Source organism: Bubalus kerabau, chromosome 2 (genome assembly GCF_029407905.1).
Source record: "Bubalus kerabau isolate K-KA32 ecotype Philippines breed swamp buffalo chromosome 2, PCC_UOA_SB_1v2, whole genome shotgun sequence".
Lineage (NCBI taxonomy): Eukaryota > Metazoa > Chordata > Mammalia > Artiodactyla > Bovidae > Bubalus > Bubalus kerabau.
In genome coordinates, this window is record NC_073625.1 from 202846940 (window position 1) to 202870477 (window position 23538).

Genomic DNA, 23538 nt, shown 5'->3' on the forward strand with positions numbered 1-23538 from the left:
GTATTTATGTATTTATATGTAACACATCATTTCATGGCAAATAGATGGGGAAACAATGGAAACAATGACAGACTTTATTTTCTTGGGCTCCAAAATCACTGCAGATGGTGACTGCAACCATGAAATTAAAAGATGCTCACTCCTTGGAAGAAAATCTATGACAAACCTAGACAGCATATTAAAAATCAGAGACATTACTTTGCCAAGAAAAGTCCATCTAGTCAAAGCTGTGGTTTTTCCAGTAGTCATGTATGGATGTGAGAGTTGGATTATACAGAAAGCTGAGCACTGAAGAATTGATGCTTTTAAACTATGGTGTTGGAGAAGACTCTTAAGAATCCCTTGGACTGCAACGAGATCAAGCCACTCCATCCTAAAGGAAATCAGTCTTGAATATTCACTAGAATGACTGATGCTGAAACTGAAACTCTAACACTTTGGCCACCTGATGTGAAGAACTGACTCACTGGAAAAGACCCTGATGCTGGAAAAGATTAAAGGCAGGAGGAGAAGGGGGCAACAGAAGATGAGATGGCTGGATGGCATCACCAACTCAATGGACATGAGTTTGACTAAACTCTGGAAGTTGGTGATGGACAGGGAGGCCTGGCATGCTGCAGTCCATGGGGTCTCAAAGAGTCAGACAGAAATGAGCAATTGAATTGACTGACTCTATATAAAACAGGAATTCCCCTAGTGGCTCAGTCGGTAAAGAGTCTGCTTGCAATGCAGGAGACCCGGGTTTCATCCCTGGGTCAGGAAGATTCCTTGGAGAAAGAAATGGTAACCCATGCCAGTATTCTTGCCTGGAGAATCCCATGGAGGGAGGAGCCTGGCAGAATACAGTCTGTGCTGTTGCAGAAGAGTCAGACATACTGAGCGATTAACACTCACTCACTCATATATAAAACAGATGAGCAATAAGGTCCTACTTTATAGCACCAGCAGCTACCCTCACATGTTGTCATAATGTATAATGGGAGAAGAGTCTGAAAAAGTGTATATATATATATGTGACTGAACAACAACATACCTGATACATATAATTGAATCACTTTGCTGTATACATGAAACTAACACAACATTGTAAACCAACTGTAGTTCAATGTTTTTAAAAAAGAGAAAAATGTTAAAAAAAAAAAAAAAACCATTAAGTTACTCAATTGTTTACCTGTGGCTCTTCATCATTCCCATCTTTAGGAGCCAGAAAGGAAACATAACTACACGGAATGTTTGAAGCTCTTTGGCGGTAAACGTGTTGCCTTTGAAGGAAGAGAAGCTGGTTCTCTGAAAGGGCCTTTCTCTTTCTGGGTGGGAAGAAATGATACTGAACTTGCAGGAAGCCATGGTAAAGGTCTTCCGGCTGCGTTTCCTGTGCCTGGGTGAAGGACTTGCCCTGAAGAGCTAGTGTAAAGAGATCAGTAGTTAGAGCTGGAAAGACTTGGGGCGGAATCTTCCCTCTTTCGTCTCACTGTATATTCTAGCTCAGTGGCCTTGCCTGTCTGAGCATCATCCTGGTTTTCTCTGAAATGGATGTAGCGGTGCCAGCCTCAGAGACGACCCGCAAAGGACCAATGAGATAACTGTTCTTCAGCAGGCATTGTCAGGACAGGCTACATAGAATTTGCTGCTGCAAAGTGAAAGTGCAGAGCCCATTTGCTAAAAAAAAAGATTCAAAAATCTCAAAATGGCAGCAGCCAGGTCTTGAAACCAAAGCACTGTGGCTCTTATGGGTATAGGGCCTTTGAAATACACAAGTTGCAGATGTGTGAGGCAAGTTTTGAAGATTATAGCCATTCAACAAATATCCCTTTCCCCTCTGCCATGTTCCCCCAAGTAGAACTCACCTCCTAGAATGCCAGGCCCTCAGAATTTCCCACTTCGGTGGCTGAATCCAATACCCAGCCCTGGAAAGACTCTGAGCCCTGCCCTGTGGGCTGGTCTCCTGTTCCCCACACCCTACCAAAAAGCCATGGGCATCTCACCACCTGAAAGGAGATCCTTGAAGGACTCTATGATGTCTCAACCGAGAGGCTTCATCCCTTCTGAGTTGTGTATGAATTACAAAACTAACATCAAAATTTGCACCACGCTAGACACGATAGAGAAGGAAACGGTGACCCACTCCATGTTCTTGCCTGGAGAATCCCAGGGACAGGAGAGCCTGATGGGCTGCTGTCTGTGGTGTAGCACAGAGTCAGACACGACTGAAGCGACTTAGCAGACATGATAGAAGTCTATTTCCAAGATCAATAGTTATAAAACATTGACTGGCTACAAGTGTATAAAAATAGAGCTGTGCTCCGTTTATTAGTGCCACCCATCAAATTTACACAATGATTGTTACCAGAAGCTCAGACCTGCAGAGCCCCCACAGAGACCCTTCTGCCCTGCTTAGGAAAGCCCTTCTCTTGCTGCTGATTCTGTTCAGACTGTCCTGGTTCTGGGCCCAGGCTACAGTAATTCCACTTCATCAGTACTGATCACCTAGTCTCCAGCGGACTCCCCTCAAATCGTTTCTTCTCATCACTTCCAAAGACACCGTCCTACGGGGCAAACTCGATCATGCAGCCTTCCAATGACAGAGGCTCCGGTGGCTGCTCGTGGCTCTCAGGGTAAGTGCAAATCCTCAGGCTCAAGATGAAGCTCCTGGTGAGCTCTCTCTGGTCTGGTGTCTCTGTCTCCAAACCCAGCCTTCTTCTTTTCCACCATCCCCCCAACCCTGCAAAATCATCGTTTCCACCAAGCATCCCCTACCCCACCTCAGCCTGATTTATTACTTTATGCTTTCTCCCACACACACACAACTTCCATATTCTGACTTGGGTCGTGCCTTTGAGCTTAATGCTCTCCCTGCCAGGATGGTTCTCCACCACCTCCCCACACACAGTGCTCAGCTACTCAGTCACGTCTGACCCTCTGTGACCCCACAGACTGCAGGCTGCCCGGCTCCTCTGGCCACCATGTAATCCAGGCAAGAATACAGGAGTTTGTGGCCATGTCCTCCTCCAGGGGATCTTCCCAACTCGGGGATAGAATCCACGTCTCTTACATCTCCTGCCTTAGCAGGCACATTCTTTTCCACCGTGCCACCTGGGAAGCCTGCTCACGTGGAGCTAATGAAATGACCGAGACTCAGTTCAAGCTTGTTTCACCAGTAAGGCCTTCACCAGCTGTGACCATCTGATCCTTCAGTTTCACATCACGCTTCCATTCTTTGTGAAAGTGTGAAATGGAAGTGAAAGTCGCTCAGTCGTGTCTGACTCTTTGCAACCCCAGGGACTATACAGTCCATGGAATTCTCCAGGCCAGAATACTGGAGTCGGTAGCTGTTCCCTTCTCCAGGGGATCTTCCCAACCCAAGAATTGAACCAGGGTCTCCTGCATTGCAGGTGGATTCTTTACCAACTGAGCTGTGAGGGAAGCCCATTCTTTGTACTTGGTACCGAGTGCGCTGCAGTGAACTTCACTCATCATGCAATGAACTGAATGTTTTTATTTCCCCTAGAATCCATATACTGATGACCTAACTCCCTTTTGGTGATATTTGGAGAGGTCTCTGTGAGTTACTGGGTCATGAAGATGGAGCCCTCATGAGTAGGACGAGTGTCCCTGTAGAAAGGGGCCAGGAGCTCATCCCTTATCTGTCAACCATCTGAGGACACGGTGAGAAGTTGGCAGTCTACAACTGGAGGAAGGTTCTCACCAGAACCCAGTGGCTCTGGTACTCTGAGCTCAGACACCCAGCCCATCCAACCTCCAGAGCTGTGAGGAAAAAAATGTATTGTTTATAAACCAACTCTTTGCAACCCTGTGGACTGTAGCCCATCAAGTTCCTCTGTTCACGGAATTTCGCAGGCAAGAATACCGGAGTGGGTTGCCATGGCCTCCTTGAGGAGATCTCCCTGACCTAGGGATTGAACCCATGTCCCTTATGTCTCCTGCAATGGCGGAGAGGTTCTTTACCATTAGCGCCCCCTGAGAAGCAAACTGTGCGTTATAGCTTTCCCTTTATGTATCTGTCTCCCCCCATGAGATTGGGCACAGCACTCCTTTCTGGTACCATGTCAATCGTGGTATCTGTATGTCTAGAAGAGTCCTTGATACTTCAGAAACGCTTAACAGATAGCTTGCTCAGTGAATATAAATATTTCTCTTGCTGTTTCCAGTGAAGCCCTGTACTACTCCCACCAGGAATGGCCCTGAGATACCGTATGAGTCTGTCTCCAAGGAGCTCATTTTGCCCTTTCGTTTCAAGTTAATGATCATGTCTCCTCCGAAGTTTTCCTCTAGCCTCTGACCCCACCCTTCCCTTTTCTTTCTGTTTCTAGGCCGAAATTGGTTCCATTGCTTGGATATATTTTTTTCTTTTTAAATAAATAGCTTGCACAGAGAGAGGGAGTGCTGTCTACCAGGTTACTAAATCAGCGTGTTTGCACAGGAAATGACCAGGTTGTCCTTGCTTCAAGAATGCAGGGCTGGGGTCTGGAGGATTATTCACCCACGTCCCTCTGATGTTAGTCTTTTCTGTCACAGCTGCCTGGGGGGCAGGCAATGCAGGCCCAGAGGGGGTAAACAGAATAAGGAACCCAGGAGAGATGAGTGCCTCCCCACCCACCTGCTGGCCGGAAAAGGCGAGGGGAGTGGCTTCATTCGTACCATCCATTTAGAGTCCACATAAAAGAGATATCACAGGACATTTGTCTTTGTCTGACTTGCTTCACTCAGCATGACAATCTCTAGGTCACAGAAGTAAACACTGTAGAAAACAAATCATGGTTACTAAGGGGGAGCAACAGTTAGAACCGGACACGGAACAGCAGACTGGTTCCAAACAGGAAAAGGAGCACGTCAAGGCTGTATATTGTCACCCTGTTTCTTTAACTTATATGCAGAGTACATCATGAGAAACGCTGGGCTGAAAGAAGCACAAGCTGGAATCAAGATTGCTGGGAGAAATATCAATAACCTCAGATATGCAGACAACACCACCCTTATGGCAGAAAGTGAAGAGGAACTAAAAAGCCTCTTGATGAAAGTGAAAGAGGAGAGTGAAAAGCTGGCTTAAAGCTCAACATTCAGAAAATGAAGATCATGGCATCTGGTCCCATCACTTCATGGGAAATAGATGGGGAAACAGTGGAAACAGTGTCAGACTTTATTTCTTTGGGCTCCAAAATCACTGCAGATAGTGATTACAGCCATGAAATTAAAAGACGCTTACTCCTTGGAAGGAAAGTTATGACCAACCTAGATAGCATATTCAAAAGCAGAGACATTACTTTGCCAACAAAGGTCCGTCTAGTCAAGGCTGTGGTTTTTCCAGTGGTCATGTATGGATGTGAGAGTTGGACTGTGAAGAAGGCTGAGCGCTGAAGAATTGATGCTTTTTAACTGTGGTGTTGGAGAAGACTCTTCAGAGTACCTTGATCTGCAAGGACATCCTAAAGGAGATCAGTCCTGAATGTTCATTGGAAGGAATGATGCTAAAGCTGAAACTCCAGTACTTTGGCCACCTCATGCAAAGAGTTGACTCATTGGAAAAGACTCTGATGCTGGGAGGGATTGGGGGCAGGAGGAGAAGGGGACGACAGAGGATGAGATGGCTGGATGCCATCACTGACTCGATGGACGTGAGTCTGAGTGAACTCTGGGAGTTGGTGATGGACAGGGAGGCCTGGCATGCTGCAATTCATGGGGTCGCAAAGAGTCGGACATGACTGAGCGACTGAATTGAACTGAACTGAACTGAAGGGGGTGGGGGGATAAACTGGGAGATTGGGGTTGACACATTCACATGACTACATATAAACTAGGTAACTAATAAGGACCTACTGTTGAGCATAGAGAACTCTAGTCAATATTCTGTAATAACTTATATGGAAAAGAATCTAAAAGTGTGTGGATATATAGATAGGTAAAACTGGTTCCCTTTGCCGTACCCCAGAAACTAATCATTATAAATTGCAGCCATTGTAAAAGGACCATTTACACCACTGCAAATCAACTGTACACCATTTTTTTTTTTTTTAATAAAGTAAAGGCAAAGGGGTGGCAGCTGGAGTGGCGGGCACTGAGAATGGAGAGAAAGTCAGCAGCCTGCAAACAGCAGCGGCATCGCTGTGCTTGGTGTAGGAGACAATGGAGCCCCTCAGAATGTGAAAGGAAGAAGTGTTTTTGCTCTCCCTAGAAGCCCTGGCGTGGAGGTATCTTTCAAAGCTGAAAGCGCTTTCTAAGAAACAATCCAATTGTCAGTCTTTAGCAACTTGGCAGGATGTTCAAATGAATTCACATTTTCAGATGCATATTTGAATCAGAAATGTAGTAAAAATCGTCTTATAAAGAGCACTTTCGCCATTTCCAACATGCTTGACTGGAAAAATTATGGGCTTCCTGTGTGAAGACTTGGGTCCTGGCTGAGTCACTGACATTCTGTACATGACCTTGGCCAAGTTGTTTCACCTTCAACGTCTTATCTTGTCTGTAAGAGGTGAACAGAGATAATACTTATATCTTAAAGCTCTTAAGAGGGTCAGATAAAGGAAATAAGTGGTAGAAAATATAGCGGTGATTCTTCAACTTCTTGAGCCTCCGTTTTCTCATCTGGAATATGGTCATAATAGTGAGAGCATATCCTTAATGGGCTTAAGTAAAATATTGCTTGTCCAATGCTGAGCACAGTGCCAGGCACACGGATGCTTACTGAATATTAGTGATCAGTCTTGCAACCAGCTTTATTATTGAAAATTGGAATTCATCTTCTAATGAGGAACTCTGTTCTTTTAATACAGAGTTTAGAGTGCCTCCCAAGTTTAGTCTGGGCACTCTGCTTTGCATGTGGGAGAGTGCAAGAGAAAAAAGGCATAGTTCTTGATCTTCTGTACCTTATACCCTTTTGAGAAAGAAAGACACATCAAATAATCACACAACCTGTTAAGTAGTTTGCAGAAAAATGACAGTCTGTTGTGGGAGGGAATAACAGGGGGATTGGACCAAATGCAGTGTACAAGGAAGATGTCATCAAGGAAGTGATATTTGAATTGAATTTTGAAGGATGTGGGAATTTACTCCATGGAGGAAAGAAGGAAAGCACCCCAGGCAAAGAGAGTTCCGTGTGCAAAGGTCCTGGGAGAGAGCTTCTCATGTGAGAAAAGCAGAGAACACCAGGGTCCTTGGAGATCCGTGTTCCCGTGGGGGCGGGGAAGGAGACAGGAGTCAGGTCGCTGTCATGCTGAGGCCATGGCAGTTAGATGGTCGTCACCGTCCAAGTGTTCTGAGCAGGAGGTATGGGATGAAGATTGCATTTTTCAGAGATCACTTTTGCTGCCATGTGAGGCGAGTGGTGCACACGTGTGGTGACGATCCCTCGGACCCGTGGGTGCGCAGAGTGTGACGTGAAGTCCAGTCATATCAGCATCATTGGGATCTGTGAGAAATGCACATTGTCAGGCCTTGCTCAGACCTACCGAGTCAGATCTGGAGGTGTGTCCCAGAGTCTGTGTTTTTAGGAGCCCCCCCCCAGGGGATTAAGGTTTGAGGAACCCTGAATAAGTATAAGATGTGCCCAATTAAGATGGGAGAGTGAACGGATTTAGAAGCGATTTCACAAGTTTAGCTTCTGGAAATGACAATGTTGAGTGATGCCTTGATTTGGGGGATAAGAGAGAAGTCAATGTCAGGAGTGTCTCTAAAAAGGGTATTTGCAGCAGAAGTCACCTTACCTGTTTTTGGTGCTTTATTGGGTGCATATTTGAGATGAGACTATATGAGTTGGGGTTTTTCTGTCTTTGCTTTTTAATATTTACTAATCTACAGGGTACCAATGAGAGGATCCAAGAGACATCATAACTGACATCAAGTGGAAAAAAGGATCTTATGGCTTGGAACATCTGTACTGATGAACAATAAAACAACCTATAACCAGAAGGCTGATTTCGTCTGTGATAAGGAGAACTATTTTTCTTGAAGTCTTGACTTCCCCAGAATTCTTCAATTTCGAGTCTACTAAATAATCTTTTGAAATGTTATGTTCAACTATTTTTTAAAAAGCACTCTGTTTTAGGAATACAGTAGGAATATCAAACAGCAACAGAAATCTTGTTAACAATTCTACTAAGAAAAGACACTATTGAACAGGAAAATGTTAACCTCAGAATGTGTTCTGAGGTTAAAAAAAATCCCCTCTGCTTAAGGTTGTTTTATTGTGTAGAATATATTTTAATAGTTTTAATATATTTTAATAGTTTGGAAAGCTACCTGTTCTCTTGAATAAAAGAAATTGCCAGAGTGGAAATTTCTTGTGCATTTTAGCTTATTTCTCACATGTTTTAGCTTGCTTTGTCCTGATTCTATAGACTCTTTGACCACAATCTCATTTCACTCCTTCAGCCTTCTGATTTGCATGGATTTTGCTCTGTGATGCCGCCTAGACAGCCCCAAAGTCGCTTCTATTGACGGAACTGGAAGAAACGCCTTGTCAGGGATCCCTCTGGGTGGTTGACAGTTAAGCCTATTTTTCAGGTGAAGTATCATTAAGTCTATTCTCATTATTGAAAGAGAAAGGACATGGTTTCCCTCTGCTCTGGAGGAGGCTTGTCTGGATAATCTCCTGTCAGCATGTACCACTACGACATTCGTAATCTCAGTTCTACCTGAACAAAGACGCTACCTGATTTGTGCACTAACAATGCTTCTTAAATACTGTGGCAGGTGAGGCGTCCGGATTCAAGAGCTAGCCGCTCTTCCACAGTAATCTGTAGGCGTCTACAAGGGAGCTGGCCAAGTAGGGACTGCAGGCCATGTCTGGTGGGGTGCTTGTTTTACAGAGGAAAGCCGTCATGTGCACTTTGTATGTGCTATTTATCACTGCTCGGGCACTGCAGCTGCGGGCTTGAGTAGCTGAGACAGAGAATGGCAACGTCAAAGTATTTCCCATCTGGTTCGCCAACCTCTGAAGATGAATGTGCCATATCTGTTAGGTTGACTACCAAGCTGAAACTCTTATGGTTTAGGAGAATTCCAAACTGTCCAGTTTTAATTACAGCTACAGGCTCAAAATGTACTTTTTGAAAAATTTCATAAGTGCATTTTTTAAGAGACAATACGTCTACATTTATGTATATATATTATATATACATAGTATATATACATATACATATACATATATATATACATAGTATATATAATATATATATGCAAAAGCCACAAATAATACATTAATAGAAACAAGTATCTTCATTACCCCAACCCCTAATATGTAGAAGCTCTGGGAAATAGCTGATATTGTACAATGCAATCAGCTTGGGCCTGTTTTATTTCTTTGATGTTTGTTTTGGTTGGAGGATGACTGCCTACGGCGTGGTGTTGGTTTCCGCTGCACAGCAGCATGAATCAGCCATGTCCCCCTCGCTCTTGAGCCTCTGCCCCGCCCCGCCCCGTCCCCAGGCGTCACAGAGCCCCGGCTGAGCCCCGTGTCACACGGCAGCCGCCCACCAGCTCTCCGTTTCACACGTGGTCGTGTATACACGTCACTGCTACCCTATCCCTTTTGCCCCGCCTCCTTCCCCCGCTGGGCCGAGTCCAGTCTCTACACGTGCGTCTCTTCTGTACTTTTCTTGTTGTCGAGGGAAGTGCCTATGATCGTCTGCAAGCGAGTAGGAAAATGTTACGCACAGACTTGTTTTTCTCGAGATGCTGTCTGTCTGGGCGCAGGCCTGCCGGTGCGAGCAGCTCCGCCGAGCGCGGTGGGTCCAGCGAGCCTCCGCAGCGAGTCTCCTCACCTCCAGTCCTGGTGAGACATCGGCCGCGTTTGGGAGAGAAACGGGACGTTGAGGCGCCTCCCATGCCCGCGGAGCTGTGGCTCGGGCAGTCTGGCACCGCGTTACCGAGTCTTCGCCGACTGGAGCTTACACAGTGGAAGAGATGCTCAGTGTCTTGTTGTCGCCATGTTCTCGGAGAGGGTTAAGTTGGCCCCCAAAACTCCGTCATATGTTTATGCTCAGGAAAATTGTCAAGAGATCCTTAACGAGCTCTTTTCAGTTCCTCTTTGCTTGTTTCCAAATTCTCATCTCAAACTTTCAGCTTTCTCCAGTAGGACATATTTTCCATCCATTTTGCCTTACTTGCCCGGGCTTTTAAACACGGGTTCTAATTCCGCATCTAATTGCTTAAAAAAGACTTAATTAATGTGGAATTTGTTATGTGTCCTGGCCTTTTTTTAATCAATAACATATATAAGTACAATGTTTCCTTTTTTTAAATCATAAAAGCCACATTATTTTCTCATATGAGAACTATTCCTGTTTTTCTTTGTTTAATGTTTGGAGAAATGCCCTGTTTTTTAGCACAAAGCCCCCAAAACAGAGAATCATGTGATGTGAGGTCTAATTCCACCTCTTTCAACAATAACATTAGCCGTTTTGCGCACTTTACTCACCCACCCTGAACTCAGGATCTTCATCTTTACAATAAAGTGTTCCTTGTATCATCTCTAAAGATCTTTTCTAAATCCAGCAATCTGAAAAGATTTTGTTCCAGCTTAATTCTAGATTTGATGTTCAAGGAAGTGCTGAATAATTCTCCTGTTTCCTTAATGAAAAGAAAATCATGAAATGTTTCATATGTACACGAAATAGAGATTTTTATAACAAATGCCCACCCTGAACCCCCCTAACAAATATTAACACTGAACTGTTGATTAGCACTATTGGTTTCCTTGGTGGCTCAGACAGTAAAGAATTTGCCTGCAAAGCAAGAGACCTGGGTTCAATCCCTGGGTCGGAAAGATCCCCTAGAGAAGGGAATGATTACCCACTCCAACATTCTTGCCTGAAGAGTTTCATGGACGGAGGAGCCTGGCGGGCTACAGTCCATGGGGTCGCAAAGAGTCAGACACAACTGGGCCACTAACACACACAGAGCCATAGTTGTGCCTGCCTTTTTTTTTTTTTTTTTAATGATTAAAGGATCAAAGCATTATATATTCAGGTAAACTCCTTACTTAATAGACAAAAAGCACAAAATACTTTTCTAGGTATTGACCTCTTCAGAGCTCATAACCATGAGAAGTAGATATATATCCAGTATGGAGAAGGCAATGGCACCCCACTCCAGTGCTCTTGCCTGGAAAATCCCATGGACGGAGGAGCCTGGAAGGCTGCAGTCCATGGGGTTGCTGAGGGTCGGACACGACCGAGAGACTTCACTTTCACTTTTCACTTTCATGCGTTGGAGAAGGAAATGGCAACCCACTCCAGTGTTCTTGCCTGGAGAATCCCAGGGACGGGGGAGCCTGGTGGACTGCCATCTATGGGGTCGCACAGAGTTGGACACAACTGAACGACAGCAGCAGCAGCAGCATGCAAATATAAATTGATTCTGGTTATTAGAGGCAAAAATATTAATTTATTGAAAGCATATGTTGCAACATATGGAACCAAAGAAAGGAATGAGCAGCCAGTCTTTAAAAAAAACAAGAAGCAGTGGTGTTCCACGAGGTCTCGGAAGCCGGAATAACAGGCAAGATCTTTCTGGTCTTCACTGTTAAATAAATCTGCTTCCTTCATTTTTGATCTTGGGTCCCACTGTTCAAGATTGCAGTTACTGGAGGAGAAAGAATGACTGGTCCAGCAGGAAGGATGGCCCATCCTTCCAGTGAAGGCTGCCCCACGCACTGGGTGGGGCAGTTTACCAAGGCGGCACATGGAGAGGAGTCTTCATCTCCCATGGAAGACGGAGGTGCAGTGGCTGGGCAGGGATGCTATTCTGCTAAACGTGAGATGTCTGCCATGCTAACAGTAGCGACCACGAGAAAGGGCGTCTCATGTCTCCGATCACACGGGAGTGTGGCTGATAAGCCCAGCTGCTGTCCTGTGAAGCATGTCGCTGTGCTGGTACAGACCTGACTTTGCCAGGGCTGCTACCAGCCAGCGACTGAGCGAGGCAGGGCCGCTGAGACAGGTCCGTTCCAAGGCGAGGCGGTGATGCTCTGCTGGTTGGCTTGGCTAGATGACTCCATGATGGCCTTGGAGAACGTTCCTTGGAACTGCACTGAGATCTAAGACACTCTCATCCAGTTTTTCTTCCTTCTCTCTCGCTTTTGCTTGACCTGAGATCTGCATTGTGGTCTTCCCATCATTTGCTTCAAAGAGGACCAGCAATAACCCACAGTTTATTTATTAATATTCAGCAGATTCATTAAGCAGCACTTAAGAACCTCACGCCAGAGCCTTATTCCACCTTTTCCTACATTCTATACCCCTTTGCCCTGTTCTACTTTTCCTTTTTGTTGTAGCATTTAAAACCTTCTAATAAACCATACGCTTGTTTGCAATTCGTTGTTTTTCTCTCAGAAGTAGAGTATAAGTTCTCTCAGGACACAGGACAGATATCTGTTCTGTTTGGTTTACTGATGTGTTTCCCAACACTCAAAATAGTTCCTGGCCGTTTCAGGCACTCAGCAAAAATATGTTGAATGAATGAATGACTTATGTCCAATTGTTTGCAATGCAATCTCCAAATACTTTCTTTTGGGTCCTAAACTGAGTAGTTCCAGAGTCCCAGACGCCCTTAACCATGCTGTGTAGGTTGGCATTATGCTTATTGGTACCAACAATTATTCCCCTTGCCCTGCAAAGACCATAGATTTATCCCTCTAAAGCCTTGTGCAATTAGAGAGGGTTAGCTTGATCCTCCGATTCTCATTTAATCCAAGTTCTTTTACAGCGAACAACTGCAAAGTCTAAAGCAATCTTAAATTGCTTTCCTAAAAGTCAAGTATCAAGGGAGTGAGTTGGTCTCAGCACCTTGTTCTCAGAAAGAAATGGTTTCTAAGGAGGAATCGTGGGGCCAAGCCTGTCGGATGAGACGTTTTTCTGCTCGCTGACAATGGTCAAGCGTGGTGGCCTTCTTTCCCCTGGGGCACCCCTGGAGAAGCGCCCATGGCCCAGTGCTGGGTGGGCTCAGTTCCGTCGTCTGCAGAGAAGAGGAGAACGTAGGGCGTGTTGTATGTGTCCTGCCTGCAGCTGCAGCCGCACAAAGATCACCATTTCTAGGGAAGAGGCAGAAGCGCCCTGGGGAGGGGCCAAGCAAAGGTCTCGTGAATGAGGTCAGGACATGATGCCGCGTACGTTAACAACTTAGGTAACTGTGCCTAAAGACTGGAATTACAAAGTTTTTATAACTGCATCCTCATTGTCTCAATGAGGGGACTAAAAACAGTACCAGAGGTGGTTTTCAGATCTCATTGTCTATTTGGTAATTGAAGAAACTTTAAAAATTAGGGCCATATGTACCTAAGTGAAGGATATATTCCAATCTAGAACTAAAGTAGCTGAATTTTACTGCAAATAGAGTTTCTCCTGTTATTTTTGGGTTGAGAGGGAAATTTGTTGATTATCCAAAGGTTTTATTTCACTTTTGCCTCTTCTAATATGACATTTTTAAAAGAATATGTATCATTATGTTCTAGAGCACAGGTACAGAGAAAGATTAAACTCAACTCAACTTTTAAAGCATTGTTCATGGATGGAGATCATTCCCAGAAGATTAAAGCCACATTAGAAATCAAACTCAGACCTGGGTTTAAAGCCTGCTGTTTGACACTACTTAGCTGTGGGACCCTGAAGAAAATGCCACACATGGCAATTTCCCCAGTTGTAAACTATGAATCAGTCTGTGAAAATGTCGGTCAGGGTGATGGATGAGAAGTTTACCCAGAATGCATAGAGAGCGTGTGGCTCAGTGTCCAGCACATGGTGGGGGTTTATTCACCAAGTCGTGTCCAGCTCTTGAGACCCCATGGAGTGTAGTCTACCAGGCTCCCCTGTCCATGGGATTCTCCAGGCAAGAATCCTGGAGTGGGTTGCCGTTTCCTTCTCCAGGGGATCTTTCGACCCAGGAATCGAACCCAGGTCTCCTGCATTGCAGGCAGATTCTTTACCGACCGAGCTATGAGGGAAGCCTGTAATAGAAGTTAATGAATGACAGCTGTCCCTGGACATCACATTGCCAGGAATCCCTTGGCTCTGTTTCTCACTGGACTGTAATCAGCTATCGTGGCTCCTCCTCTAAACCTATCCCAGATGAATTTGTGGCTACCCGTATGTGAAAAATTCTTTCAGTTGTAGGTAAGAATTACCTCTGTCTATCAGAAGCAGTTAGGTTTCCTTAAGGCAAGTAATAAATAACTCTACTGGTAAAATCTCCATTAAATGATTTGTTGAGCAAGGTTGTTGGCAGTATTGACTAAAGCACATTGTGGAGATATTTTTTCAGATCTCAAGTTCCCAGGGTCCTCTTGTGTTTAATTGTTAGAGATTTTTGAGGATGCTGATACATACTCCTGGGAGAGGAAAGAGGTACTTGTATTTAAGGAGAGACAGAACTTGGAACAAAATGGAAAGATGAAGAAAAAAGAAAGAAAAACTTGGCACATTCTATACAGCCAAGATCAGTTGATTTGTATCTACCCCTCTTTCCTTCTTCTTTTTTTTTAAACTTTTCTTTCCCTCTTTCTCTTTTTAAGTTACCCTAACTCAAAACAGAACTTTTCTCAAAGTCTGAAATGGGGTATCTGTTAGAACTGAATCATGGATAATACACGCAAAGTGATCATTGCTTCAGTTACCCAGTCCTGAACTCTATTTCCTACTGCAGATCTCTAGAGTCGCCAGAATTCCACTATCTATTCCTTTATGCTTATTCTAGCAAATCTGAGAGCAAGGATCTGAGAAGAAAAGAAAAAGGAAGAAGCTATCAGCCCACAGTCCACCGCTGTGCACCGTCTGTGTGTCTGCCGAGTTTTTTTTTTTGTTTTTCTCTAAAGAAACAAGTGCTGTGCTGTGCTGTGCTGTGCTGAGTCTCTCAGTCATGTCTGATTCTTTGTGACCCTGTGGACTGTAGCCTGCCAGGCTCCTCTGTCCATGGGATTCTCCAGGCAAGAATACTGGAGTGGGTTGCCATGCCTTCCTCCAGGGGATCTTCCCAACCCAGGGATCACACCCAGGTCTCCTGCATTGCAGTTGGATTCTTTACCAACTGAGCCACAAGGGAGCCCAAAGAAACACATTGTTTTTTAAACACGTTGTTTCCTGAGATCCTCATTTTTCATTAAATGTTGAAATACAAGGTGTCCTTAGACCCTGCCCATCTCAGCAAGATATCCAGCTGACTCGGTTCTTGTCCCACCAACCCTGCTCTGCCTTCCACTGCTGCACAGGGTATCTGGGCCCCAGTGTTCTTAAGTTCCGTGCTTTAGGATCCTGGGGCATTTGGAAGAGAGCTGTCCACTCAAGGCAGATTCACTGGGAACGGAGCACAGATCTGAAACACATATGGGCTGCACTATAGACGGATGGTCTTCAGAAGAGGTGTTTCCTGCAGATAAGTGAAGGAAGGCTTCCTGCAGGTTAAAGGTGGAGGCTTTACCTGCTAATTCACCAAAGAACCCTTGCTTCTGTCACTTAGAGGAGCACAGGCGCCTGGAAGCCCAGGAGAGGCTGCTGTGGGGCTTGTCTTCCTGGGACTTCCTCCTTTGGGCTCTGACCCTTCTCCTAGATCACCTCCTCACCCCCATCCCATTCCTGTTTTCCTTTCCCGTTCCATGAAAATAGATCCTCCATGTTGACAAAGTGTCTGGGATGCTATACTGATGTTTTTTAAGCAAGCAAGCAGTGAAAAGCCATTGGGTGTTTTTAATCAGGACCCTGTATTTTCACAGATCCTTTAAGCAGCCTGGAGAGAAAAACTAAGGGTAGGGAGAAGACATTTAAAGAGTGGGCAAGAGATGGTTAGGGCAAGAACGAGGCAGAAACTACCGTGCTAAAGAGACTCACCCGCGACATTCATCCCTCGCCCCGCTCTTTCTGCTGCAGACCCCAGGGTCCCGCCGTTCAGCCTCCGGTAGCAGTGCCTCGTTGACACACCTGCAGCCCTTTGGCAACACCCTCCCCGGTATTATTCCCTGGCTGAGTTTCTAAATAGTGTCAACCCTTGATCACACACTGAGAATGCAGCACTGAGACGTGGTGATAGAGAACGAGACCCACCAGGTTTGCTGTGAAATATGAGGAGCACCTCAAAATGTTGCGTCACCCAGTCACCCAGAACCTACACTGTCCACACAGGGTGTTGTGATATTGTAGCCCTGATGTCAAGGACTAAAGATCACACCTATTTATCGTTAAAAATCCATTCAAAATCCTACTTGATATAAGGGTCATGCAAAGGGTCCCTGGGCTTCCCAGGTGGCTCAATAGTAAAGACCTCATCTGCCAACGCAGGAGACCCTGGTTCCATCTCTGGGTGGAGAAGATCCCCTGGAGAAGGAAATGGCAACCCACTCCAGTATCCTTGCCTGGAGAATCCCATGGACGGAGGAGCCCGGAGGGCTACAGTCCATGGGGTTGCAAAAGAGCCAGACGTGAGTTAGCAACTAAATGACAACAGCAAAGCACCCGGTTCCACTCGCCGCGGCTCCATCACACTGGAGACGCTACGTGCGTTCTGTCACGGCCACGCAGCTACTAGAGAGAAGGGAGCAACTCTCAGCTCAACTCTCTTTACATTTCTGCCTTCTTGTATTGAGTTATTGAACCATGAACTCATACTAGAAACCTTACCATTAGTCTACACTTATTGCCAAATATAATCTTTTGGGGGTATGTGGAAAGTATATACCTTCTTTCAATTATAAATATTACCAAGTCAGATTCTCTTGCACCCTTGTTTCCCAGTGAAGTAAAAGAAAGTACCAAAAATGGAGACGTGGGACCTTCCACCAGGTTTCAACCCTATGTGATTATTTATGCAATTCCAAAAATACAGTTTACCGTGTAGGGTATGAGCCCTGTTCTCTCCACATGAATTGTATTTATCTGCGGAAATTGAAGGTGTTATTAACTTAAACCTTGGCAGAGCCTCATCTCTTTTAGTGCTCACCAACCCACACGGTAATTACTATGGCTGTATACGGAGGGAGTCAACACTGACACGATGTCTGCCCTCTAACCCTGCTTTTAAGAACCCTTCCCATCTTTGGATTGGAGGCCTAGGGATTTTCTTCCTTGCTTCTTAACCCTAAGAGAGATTTATTGTACCAAGTCTGGGTGGCTGATGAGTGAAAGACATTACATGGTCATCTTTGTACCTGTGGGTAAGAAAGGAAGAAGCAGACCTTGGGGAACCGCTCTGAGTTATTACACTCATGCAAGATTGAAGATTTTGTCAGAAAGTCAGGGTGGAGATACTGAAGACAGCAGGGAAGGGAAAGATAAGTGAGCAAATTAAGTGAGAAGGGTGTTGCTTTGAACCTGATTGGTAGGTTTTGGCATTGGTTCTCTTTTTCTGGAAGAAGGAGCAAATGACTTATGCTTTGCTTTCTAACATGAAGATAAAGTGAAGTGAAGTCACTCAGTCGTGTCTGACTCTGTGCAACCTCATGGACTGCAGCCCACCAGGCCCTCTGTCCATGGGATTTTTCAGGCAAGTGTACTGGAGTGGGGTGCCATTGCCTTCTCCGTTAACAGCGGCTAGGCATATTATATTTACTTGGAGATGGTATACTTGGTGACAGCCTTAGTGCCCTTGGACACGGCGTGCTTGGCCAGCTCCCCAGGTAGCAGCAAGAGCACGGCGGTCTGGATCTCCCTGGATGTGATAGTCGAGCGCTTATTGTAATGCACCAGGCGCGATGCCTCGCCAGCAATGCGCTCAAAAATGTCGTTGACGAAGGAGTCATGATGCCCATGGCCTTGGATGAGACGCCGGTGTCCGGATGGACTTGCTTCAGCACCTTGTACGCGTACATGGAGTAGCTCTCCTTGCGGCTGCGGTTGTGCTTCTTGCCGGCCTTCTTCTGGGCCTTGGTCACAGCTTTTTTAGAGCCCTTTTTAGGGGCAGGAGCAGACTTAGCTGGTTCAGGCATGTCTATAATGACAACACCCAACAACACAGAAAGATCTTGAAAATACCCAAAGCCATATTTGTAAGCAAGTTGGTGTGGTTAAATAGGAGGGCAGCTGAAGGCAGAAAGGGGGAACGGAGCGTGGAGGGAAGGAAGGAAAGAAGGAAAAAATGGCATATATGTCATTTACACTGTTGCTGATTCACTTGTCGTATGCACAGTGGGAATGCTGACAGTACCCTGGTTGATGTCACCGCATTACACAATTTGTATTTAGAGCGACCCATGTTAATGAAGGGGCTTCCCAGGTGGCTTTCGTGCTAAAGAACCCACCTGCCCATGCAGAAGTTGTAAGGGACTCGGGTTTGATCCCTGGGTGGGGAAGATCCCCTGCAGGAGGGCATGGCAACCCACTCCAGTGTTCTTGCCTGGAGAATCCCAGGGACAGAGGAGCCTGGTGGGCTGCCATCTGTGGGGTCGCACAGGGTCTGATACAACTGAAGCAACTTAGCAGCAGCAGCAGCAGTGTGTATATGTCAGTCCCAGCCTCCCAACTTATCCCTCCTCCTCCCTACCCTCGTTGGTAACCATAAATAAGAAGTTCATTTGCATCTTTTTTTTTTTCAGATCCCACATATAAGCAATATCAAAGATATTTGTCTTTCTCTGTCTGGCTTACCTCACTCAGCATGATATGATCATCTCTAGGTCCATCCATGTTGCTGCAAATGGCATTACTTTGTTCTTTATTGGGGTATTAAGTATCACTTTTAAGAATATTTTATTGAAATAAAACATACATACTGAAAAATTCATGAGTGTAGAGTCTGATGAGTTTCAAAACCTGAGTACTCCTATGTAATCACCATAAAGGTCATGAAAGATAGACCAGCATCCCAGAATTTCCTGACCTGTGTTCCCTCGCAATCTCCCAAAGGTAACCACTAACTTGACCTGTAACACCATAGATTAGTTTTGCTTGTTTTTGTACTTAGTTTAAATGGATTCTACTCCTCCATGTCTGGCTGGTTTTACTCAACAATATGTTAGTCTACTGCCAATTATTATACTATCACTCGTTCACATTGCTGATGGAGAAGGCGATGGCACCCCACTCCAGTCCTCTTGCCTGGAAAATCCTGTGGGTGGAGGAGCCTGGTAGGCTGCAGTCCATGGGGTCGCTCAGAGTCGGACAGGACTGAGCGACTTCACTTTCACTTTTCACTTTCATGCATTGGAGAAGGAAATGGCAACCCACTCCAGTGTTCTTGCCTGGAGAATCCCAGGGACGGGGGAGCCTGGTGGGCTGCCGTCTATGGGATCGCACAGAGTCGGACACGACTGAAGCGACTTAGCAGCAGCAGCAGCAGTTCATATTGCTGAATAATGTTGTTATGAAAATATATCTTGATACTGCCAAACATTTTTTAAAATATAGGTACTAATTTGCAACCCGTCAGCAATGTAGGAGAGTTCAAGTGACAAAATATCCTCCCAAAACTTGATATTTTCCATCATTTTTTCTTTTAGCTATTCTGGTGCACAAGCATTGATTTTTAAACTGACTAAATAAACCTCTAGGAAGCTCACACCAAACAAAGATCTTTATTTAGGAACCAGTGTGTGCTGGAGGTGGGGAGGGGCAAAGTTTTATCAGTTTGAAGGCTTCAACATCAATACATTCAACGAAGAAATACAGTGTGAATATCGTAAGCAAAAAGGTCTCAGCACAGACCAGTGGCTTTCTTGAAAATACGGCTTTATTTTCAGAGAAAGCCCTTCATACGGAAATGAAGAGAGATCTATATGGGTTAGACATGTATGGAATCTGAAAACTGACATTTTTAAGGTTTGTAGGGAGAGTCGTGGGCTAGAAGAAAACAGTATGGACTTGATGAACTATACCATGAATGATGTGATTTTTGTACAAAAGCAGGAGGCAGTGGCTGATGTGTTTTTCTTTTACGGTTGCAGGGTCTCCATTTTGGTGCCTGTTGGATATTGTTCCCATAAAGAATGAGAAAGGAGATGTGGTCCTTTTTCTGGCCTCGTTCAAAGATATAACAGACACGAAAGTGAAGATTACTCCAGAAGATAAAAAAGAAGGTTTGTGCTGTTTTCAGAAAACATTGACAGATGGAATAACATTTTGAAATTGTTTACTCAGAAACTCCATGAGGAAAAAAGAGTGTTTTTAATAACAGCAACTGATAAATATTCATAACTCTTAGCAGTCAGTATCTGGCGCGTTTCCCAAAATCACAGAGTCACGTGAATTTGCATTCTCCTGTTTGTAGCAAAGATTCACTTGACAGGAACCAGAAGTTTGTATTCTGATTTCATGAGGATGAGGATGGAAAAATTTGTATCAGAGTACACAGATTCATACCACCTGGTTTTATCAGGGAAAAATACAAACTGATAGCGATAAGTGAAGTTAAAATGAGGCAACTAAAAACATAGCTCTCAGTTTAAACTAACATACCGCAGCTCAGAACTTAAAAGTGCAAGATTTCATTTTAGGTACAAAACCCAGAACTCGATTTAGTGCTTGTTAGAGTGGAACATTGCAGAGGTGTTTCTGTATCTTGCAATAATAATTTGTGTTGACATAGACAAGATTTTCAATGATCTTTAAAGGATTCTAAGACTTTATATTGCTTACCTTATAGCTTCTGTTTATAGTTTATGAGGAAATTCCCTGAATTTATGTAAGCAGACAAAAAATAACACTGGAAAAATTTCCCATATTATTTCATTTAAGCAGAAGTAGAGTTGGATATTTTGATGACCAGAGAAAAGCAATTGTCATTGTAGGCATTTCCTACAAAGTTCTTTACAAGAATCAGCTATTTGACATTTTAACAACTATGTCTTTGTAAAAATGTATCTGGGTGTTTTATATATATTATGTCTTTTGAATGACAACACAGATTGAGAGCTATTTGGTGCCCCCACCTCCCAACGTCTATCATTTGGAATGTTTGCAAATGCATGACTGTTTTCCTGTGTATTTGCATAACTAAATATTGTGGGATATTTTACATACAGGAGAGGCAAGCATTCACATCAGCAAAGTTACTTGAATATCAGAGCAAGTGTAATACCTGCATAAGGAGAGAAAAGTGTGTAAACAGGTGCACATGATTTTTGTTTCTGTTTTCAAAATTTTCTTTGCTGTTAGAGGAAGAAGAAGGTAAGTGTGAAGTGCATTTACTTAGAACACCTCTAATATCAACCGTAGGTTTTTTCCCTTACTGATGCTGAAGCTGAAACTCCAATACTTTGGCCTCCTGATGCGAAGAACTGACTCATTGGGAAAGACCCTGATGCTGGGAAAGATTGAGGGCAGGAGGAAAAGGGGATGGCAGAGGATGAGATGGTTGGATGGCATCACCAATTCAATGGACACGGGTTTGAGTAAACTCCAGGAGTTGGTGATGGACAGGGAGGCCTGACATGCTGCGGTTCATGGGGTCGCAAAGAGTTGGACACGACTGAGCGACTGAACTGAACTGAACTGAACCACCAGTTCTGCAGCTCTCTGGACACCGCGGGGTGTCCTAAAATTTAATTCAGTTCTGACACTATTTTTGCTGTTCAGTCACTCAGTCATGTCTGACTTTTGCGACCCCATGGATGCATGCCAGGCCTCCCTGTCCATCACCAACTCCCAGAGTTTACTCAAACTCATTTCCATCAAGTTAGTGATGCCATCCAACCATCTCATCCTCTGTCGTCCCCTTCTCCTCCTGCCCGCAATCCCTCCTGGTATCGGAGTCTTTTGAAATGAGGAAACTGGAAAAACTATAGCCTTGACGACCTTTGTTGTTGGACCTTTATTGACAAAGTAATGTCTCTGCTTTTTAATATGCTATCTAGGTTGGTCATAGCTTTTCTTCCAAGGAGCAAGTGCCTTTTAATTTCATGGCTGCAGTCACCATCTGCAGTGATTTTGGAGGCCCCCAAAATAAAGTCTGTCACTGTTTCCATTGTTTCCCATCTATTTGCCATGAAGTGATGGGACTGCATACCATGATGTTAGTTTTTTGAATGTTGAGTTTCAAGCCAGCTTTTTCACTCTTTTCTGTTGCCTTCATCAAGAGGCTCTTTAGTTCCTCTTCACTTTCTCCCATAAGGTGGTGTCATCTGCATATCTGAGGTTATTGCTATTTCTCCCGGCAATTTTGATTCCAGCTTGTGCTTCATCCAGCCCAGCGTTTCTCATGATGTACTCTGCATATAAGTTAAATAAGCAGGGTGACAATATACAGCCTTGATGCCCTCCTTTCCCACTTTTGATCCAGTCTGTTGTTCCATGTTGGGTTCTAACTGTTGCTTCTTGACCTGCATACCGGTTTCTTAGGAGGCAGGTCAGGTGGTCTGGTACTTGGAGTGAACATCAGCGTCCACAAGTATAAGGGCCCCACCTGCACACAGATGCTGGTCATGGTACAGGGTGCCCAGGCCCCCCATGCTTGTGTCCAACTTGACTGCAATGTTGGGAAATTCACAGCCCTCCCCTTTCCTATCAGATTTGATAATTTGCTAAAACTGCTCCCAGAACTCAGAAAAATACTTCTGTTATGACGAAGGCTGTAACTCAGGAACAGCCGAATGGAAGAGATGCTGGGGCAGGCATAGGGACGAGCCTGGGGCTGCCACCCGTCCCCTCTCCCTGGCCACAGCACCCGGATGTGCCCACTGGGTCCCCTGCTCTGTAACAGTTCTCATGGAAACATCATCACACAAGGAAGGTTGATTATATCACTGGCCATTGGTGATCAGCTTGTTGCTTAGCTTCACTGCCCTCCCAGAAGGTCAGGGGGCAGTTATGAGGCCCAGCGTTCTAATCGCCCGTCTTCCTGGTCATGAGCTTCCCTGAGGGACCAAATATCCACTAGTATAGAAGAGACCCAGCCCTCCAGGGATTCCTGGGGTTGTAGGGTTGTGTGTCTAGAGCAGGGACAAGACCAGGTACATTTCTTACTATGCCACCAAAGGATTATTTCAATAACATTAAATATATGTGTATGTATTATGTGTATTCGCATACATGTGTAGACACACCAAACTGTCTTTAGAAATAAATATATGGCTTTTGGGGCTTCCCTGGTGGCTCAGCTGGTGAAGAATCCGCCTGCAATGTGGGAGACCTGGGTTCAATCCCTGGGTTGGGAAGATTCCCTGGAGAAGGGAAAGGCTACCCACTCCAGTGTTCTGGCCTGGAGAATTCCATGGACTGCATAGACCATGGGGTGGCAAAGAATCGGACACAACTGAGCGACTTTCACTATCATTTTTTGCTTCAAAGAGGGCAGTTTAATCCACCTGACTTGTTTTGATCGTGAAGATCATCACTACTGCTTTTATATAACTGAGGTCATCATCTTTCCCTGTGCTCCTGGTGTCTGTACCATCGGGGAGAAATCCCCCTTTTGAAAGACGGCAATGGATAAAAGGGGTAATATATACCTGTTAATTTGGGGTTTGAAAGAGCTCAGTACAACATTCCTTTTCCTCAGAGAGAGAGACACTTCAGTAGAAATCTGGTGATTTTAACCATTTTTTAAAATACCTTCCACTTTTCACACATACTTCATTTCGATTCTAAAAGTAGTGTGCCAACCAATAAC

At 44.7% G+C, this 23538-nt stretch overlaps 1 protein-coding gene across 1 annotated transcript in view; it reads left to right on the forward strand.

Moving 5' to 3' along the window:
* The window catches only part of KCNH8 (potassium voltage-gated channel subfamily H member 8), a 479646-nt gene that overhangs the window by 198881 nt on the left and 257227 nt on the right, over positions 1-23538 (forward strand). Inside the window, exon 3 of the mRNA XM_055570028.1 lies at positions 19877-20008. Within this exon, the coding sequence (XP_055426003.1) occupies positions 19877-20008 (132 nt within the window). The remainder of the gene's footprint in view (positions 1-19876; positions 20009-23538) is intronic.